At 50.5% G+C, this 5,425-nt stretch overlaps 1 protein-coding gene across 4 annotated transcripts; it reads right to left on the reverse strand.

Annotated features, from left to right (window-relative positions):
* Positions 1 to 340: 340 nt before the first annotated feature.
* On the reverse strand, positions 341 to 5,108 carry CDKN2AIP (CDKN2A interacting protein). 4 transcript variants are annotated; one of them, XM_074992965.1, is made up of 4 exons: positions 4,687 to 5,105; positions 4,453 to 4,583; positions 2,663 to 3,498; positions 341 to 2,629 (listed from the first exon to the last, which is right to left on the reverse strand). In XM_074992965.1, the coding sequence occupies exons 1-4, from the start codon at positions 4,899 to 4,901 to the stop codon at positions 1,376 to 1,378; spliced, it is 2,436 nt and encodes an 811-aa protein (XP_074849066.1). In that variant the 5' UTR covers positions 4,902 to 5,105; the 3' UTR covers positions 341 to 1,375. The 4 variants fall into 4 exon arrangements, with proteins under 4 accessions (XP_074849066.1, XP_074849065.1, XP_074849068.1 ...); XM_074992964.1 differs by having other exon boundaries at positions 341 to 3,498; XM_074992968.1 differs by lacking the exon at positions 341 to 2,629 and having other exon boundaries at positions 3,361 to 3,498; positions 4,484 to 4,583; positions 4,687 to 5,108.
* Positions 5,109 to 5,425: the final 317 nt, after the last annotated feature.

Below are 5,425 nucleotides of genomic sequence, written 5' to 3' on the forward strand. Positions count from 1 at the left end.
TATACAGAGTTTCTGTGGAGTAAGAAAGCATCATTTTTACACAGGAAAAGTGTCTGTCACTGTTTTAAAGTTGAGATACTCCTCACACTATTGAAAAACACTATGAACTATATGCGCTCAGCATTTACTTTTACCAGCCAGTGTTTTATATATCTTGTTTATACAATTTCTCCAGACTGATGCACCTAAAGGGCCCTGATTTTCCTTGAGCTTTGTATGAAATTTTCTGATATTACTGTGAGCACTAAGTGTGTAAACAAAGTAAAACACTCAAGATGTATAAAGTCAATTCTGAGTTTCAGAACACACACATAAGACAACAGAAGCACTTGCATTTTCATCTGCCCTCATATTTAATTTACGACAGTAGAGTACGAATAGCATACATTCCATTACTGATTGGAAAATATTTTTACTCTAGTTTTACATTAGTATCTCTTGTGCATCAGAATAAGAACCAACAATAACGACAATCTGAAACCCATCCACACTGAAGACAGTGTACATTATTATATCAAAAGAAAGAAGTACTGGTCTGTTGATCATTTTTACAGATGCGCCTGACTCACTTTAATGTCTAAAGATTATTCATTTTGAAAAAAGAGGTTACCAATATTTATCAAAATGGTCTGGTTTTAAAGCATTTAATAGCTAAAACAAAATATTAAAAGTGAGGACACATCCCAGAAGTTTATTGTTTTTAATAGTAGCAGTCATAAAATGTGTTTATATAGAAATCCATGTTTATCTGAAAAACAAAGTGTAAACAGTATTTCACAAAATGTAAATTTAATTTGCTTAATGAGTTTTTGGTGGTTGAAATCACCCTGGAGATTGTTTATTGACAACATGCTATTTTAATAATGTTAAATGGGGTCACATATTTTAGGATTAACTTTAAAATGTTACAACTTTTCATAAAAATAGCTAGCCAACTATTTTATTTCTTTTCAACACTAATAGTGAACATCATGAGGAACAAATTTCAAACAGACAACCTTTTCATTGATATTTACCACCTATGGTCCCTATATACATTTCTATGCAGCTAAAAAGACATAGTAGACAACTGAACACACTGCCCCCAAATTGTAAGAATTACAAAATTATTACACTTGAATCAAATTGTACCTTAATCTTTCAATTAAAAATAGAAGACCTAGGTAGACTATATAGCAAATAAAACAGCACAATAGTGTGCTCTATATTAAGGCATACCTTTAAATGCACACTTCTTGTGATCCTTAAGTTATTTACAATTGCTACCGCGTGAAAGAACACAAATGTAATTGTTCTGCAAAACTGAGAAATACAAAATATCTGGAAGCCTACATTTTCAGAATACAAAGATAACTCCCCTCAGTTCTTGTGTGTTTTACAGGATCTCTTGCGGATGTCTTAAAGCTGGAGGTAAATTTGAGGGTTTTGATTCTTCATCAAGAAGTACCAGATCTTCAATTTCACGTCCTTTGTACTTCCTTTTACATATCTTTACAATAACTTTCTTCTTGAGAAATAACTTCAAAGCTTCCCTTGAAGCTATAGCTTTGGCATTTTCTTTACTTTTTCCACAGCCAGTACCCAAATAAACAGACTTGCATCTCAGTTCACAAACTATATTTTCTAGAGAGCTTTTATTTTGAGGCAAGTCTGTAAGTTCCTTCAGTGGAACAAAAATCACATCTAAAGTGGCTTTCACAGACTGAATGGATGAGTTTAAAAGTTCTGCATGATTCACATTGGGACTAAAACCACCAACAGCAACCAGTTTCCAGGCTACTGATTTGTACAGTCTGTTGAAAAAAGGCTGTCTTTCTTTTGCATCTTCATTTGTTAATGGCTTCCATGATACTTTAGCAGGACTTTCACTAGCCTGTGAACCGCTTTTGGAAGCCACTGGTAGAGTGCTGGTCTTGGTGCCACTTTTAGAAGCTGCCAGCAGAGCGCTGGCTAGTGAACTAACCTTGGAAGGCGCTGAAGGAGTGCTGGCAAGCACGCCGCCCCTGGAAGCCACTGGAGTAAAAGCCTGTAAAGCACTGGCCTGGGAGCCGGCCTTGGAAGCCGGAGGCAGGGCGCTAGCCTTGGAAGCTGGCAGTGGGGTACCAGCCTGTGACACACTGGCTTGTGTAGCTGGCAGCAGGGTGCCGGACTTGGAAGCCAGCGGTGAGGTGCTGGCCTGTGAAGCACTGGCCTTGGAAGCTGGCGGCGGAGCACTGGTCTTGGAAGCCGGCAGCAGAGTGCTGGTCTGTGAAGTGCCGGCCTTGGAAGCCGGCGGTGGAGCACTGGTCTTGGAAGTCAGCAGCAGAGTGCTGGTCTGCGAAGCGCTGGCCTTGGAAGCCAGCGGTGGAGCGCCAGCCTGGGAGGCGCCAGCCTGGGAGGTGGCAGGCTTGGAAGCCGGAGGCGGGGCGGTGGGCTTGCCAGCCAGCGGCGAGGCGCTGGCCTGGGAGGTGGTGGGCTTGCCAGTGCCGGCGGCCTGGGAGGCGGCGGGCTTGGCAGCCGGTGGCGGGGCGCTGGCCTGGGAGGCGGCGGGCTTGGCGGCCGGTGGCGGGGCGCTGCCGGGCTTGGCGGCCGGTGGCGGGGCGCCGGCCTGGGAGGCGGCGGGCTTGGCGGCCGGTGGCGGGGCGCCGGCCTGGGAGGCGGCGGGCTTGCCAGCGCCGGCGGCCTGGGAGGCGGCGGGCTTGCCAGCGCCGGCGGCCTGGGAGGCGGCGGGCTTGGCGGCCGGAGGCGGGGCGGTGGGCTTGCCAGCCAGCGGCGAGGCGCTGGCCTGGGAGGTGGTGGGCTTGCCAGTGCCGGCGGCCTGGGAGGCGGCGGGCTTGGCAGCCGGTGGCGGGGCGCTGGCCTGGGAGGCGGCGGGCTTGGCGGCCGGTGGCGGGGCGCCGGCCTGGGAGGCGGCGGGCTTGGCGGCCGGTGGCGGGGCGCCAGCCTGGGAGGCGGCGGGCTTGCCAGCGCCGGCGGCCTGGGAGGCGGCGGGCTTGGCAGCCGGTGGCGGGGCGCCGGCCTGGGAGGCGGCGGGCTTGGCGGCCGGTGGCGGGGCGCCGGCCTGGGAGGCGGCGGGCTTGGCGGCCGGTGGCGGGGCGCCGGCCTGGGAGGCGGCGGGCTTGGCGGCCGGCGGCGGGGCTGTGGCCAATGCATTTTTCTTTTCAGGTAGCAGCATATTTTCAGATTTAGTTTCCATGGATGGATTTGAATGACAATCCATTTTTGATTCCGTTCCAGATGAAGCAGATGCTGAAGTTACATTATGCTTCTTAGTGGTTTCGTAATTAGCTACTTTTGTTTCCAATCCCGTTCCTGACACTGTGCTCTTTTCTTGGTTCGAGCTAGAACACGGAAGTGAACACTCTGAATCTTTCCGAGAATCTTTTTCCTGCTTCTTCAGCAACATGCTCTCTGTCGCCTTGGAAATTTCTGTCTTTGTCACCTTAGCATCACTTCCAACATTCTTAGAATTGCTGCTTTTGTCAACAGCTCGTTTCTTGCAAGGTTCCTCTACCCCTTCTAAAAAACACAAATAAGAGTTATGTCCTTAAATCCAGAACTACGACATGTAAGCTCCTTGTCTACTGGAAATTGATTGAAAGTTTCTAGAAATTAGAGCAAACAAAAATCTCTTCTGGCCCTAAAATTGATTAAACAGGTGGCTCTCAACCAAGGATATGTTTAATTCTGGGCAGAGCTCTGCCAAGTGGTACATTAACTCGTCTACAACATATTAAAGCTTTTGTATTTTTATGTCTGATCTTGTAATCAAGTAGTGTTTAAGTGAGGTGAAGCTTGGTGTAGGGAAGATATATCAGACTCTTGAAAGGTATACAACAATCTGGAAAGGAAGGGAACCATTAAACACCCACAAACTCAAGCATTTGAAATCTGAGTCCAAATGTCACCTTGGAATTTCCAGGACATTTAAATCTCAGAGATGTAAAACGTAACTGGGTGCAAGGACACAAATATACATATAAGGTTCAAATGCAAAGTTCTGGCTTGGACACCTCTGTTTTGCTTCCTAGTCAAAACATCATTTTCTTTTTAGGAATTTCTTTAAAACAAAACATACCTACAGCCAATAGGAATGTAAAGGCTGATATGTTTCACACACGGCTGTCATTTCTACTAGAAAAGCCTACTGTGAGCACAATATAATGGGGTTCAAAGTCAGACCACAGATCTTGACAAACCTATTTAAACAATACTTTTAAAATATTTTCAGAAACATTTGAAAAGAGCCAAGTAAAGAAACACTATCGCTTAAAACAGCTAAATACCTTACTTGTGTTTAAGAATATAACATCAAAACAGACAAAGGAGAGGTTGTGCTGACATCAAACTATTGGGGGGGGAAGTTGGTTATTTCAGCAAACACTTTATTAGCAAAGATGGAACTAGGCAAACTCTCAACGTCTGAAAATGGCTTTTCTAGACTCTAGATTTTCACATCTATGATCTGCTAACCATTGCTACTTGATATGCCTCTTTTCTTCACCTTGGCAACCAGTTCATCTCTCGTCGTGTGGGCGGGCGCATCGGTCACTTTGATGCCATCAGCCATTTCCAGCACCTTTTCCATTACCGACAGAGGGTACCTGGGCAAGGGAGACAACGGGAGCGAGCTCAGCACTTCTCCAACCCGCAAGCGGCCCGAGCCTGGCGGGACGGCCCGAGCCCGGCCACCCCCAGCCCACTCACCGGCAGCCGAGGAAGACGTGGTTGGCCCACACCATGGAGAGCGAAACGAGGCGCTGCAGGGTCCCGCTGTCGCCGGCCGGCGGGCCCCCGGCGTTGCGCAGCAGGAACTCGCGGCGGTGCCGCCAGTGGCCCTCGGGCTCGCAGTCCCCGCGCAGCTTCTCCACCCAGGCCGTCTCCTGCTGGCTGCGGCCCAGCGGCTCCGAGGCCTCCGCCATGTTCGCGGCTCGCCCCCGCGGCGCCTGCCCGCCTCGCTCCCGGCTGAGGCCGCTCCCGCGGTGGCTGCCTGCCTGCACGCACGTCGCGAGCCCAGCCCCCGGCAGGGCCTGGCCCCCTCCCGCCTCGAGTGGCAGCAGCCGGCGCGCGGGCAGCGCTCTGGGGCCCAAAAACAACGGGTGCGGGCGACCCGCCGCTTCCTTCCGTCTGTCCATTATGACCTCACTACCGGTGCAGCCTCCGGGGCGGCAGGCGAGCGGCCAGCTTCCTTCTCGGCGTGCTCTGCGGCGCGCGCCGGGGGCGCCGTCTTTTTCCACGTGCTGGCAGCTGCTAGGGAAGCGGCCGCCTGCACTGCCCCTCAGAAATAGCCCAGCCGCCCGGGCGTTATCATGACGTCACCGGTGGCGCCTCAGTGCTGGGCGGGCGGTGGTCAGAGGGGGCTCTCGAGAGGGTCAGCGTTAGGCTGGGGAAGGGTCCCGACTTTCTGTCTGTTGGCCGCACCCCCAGAGCAGGAGCTTGGAAGGCC

The sequence above is a fragment of the Carettochelys insculpta genome, chromosome 4 (assembly GCF_033958435.1).
Source record: "Carettochelys insculpta isolate YL-2023 chromosome 4, ASM3395843v1, whole genome shotgun sequence".
NCBI lineage: Eukaryota > Metazoa > Chordata > Testudines > Carettochelyidae > Carettochelys > Carettochelys insculpta.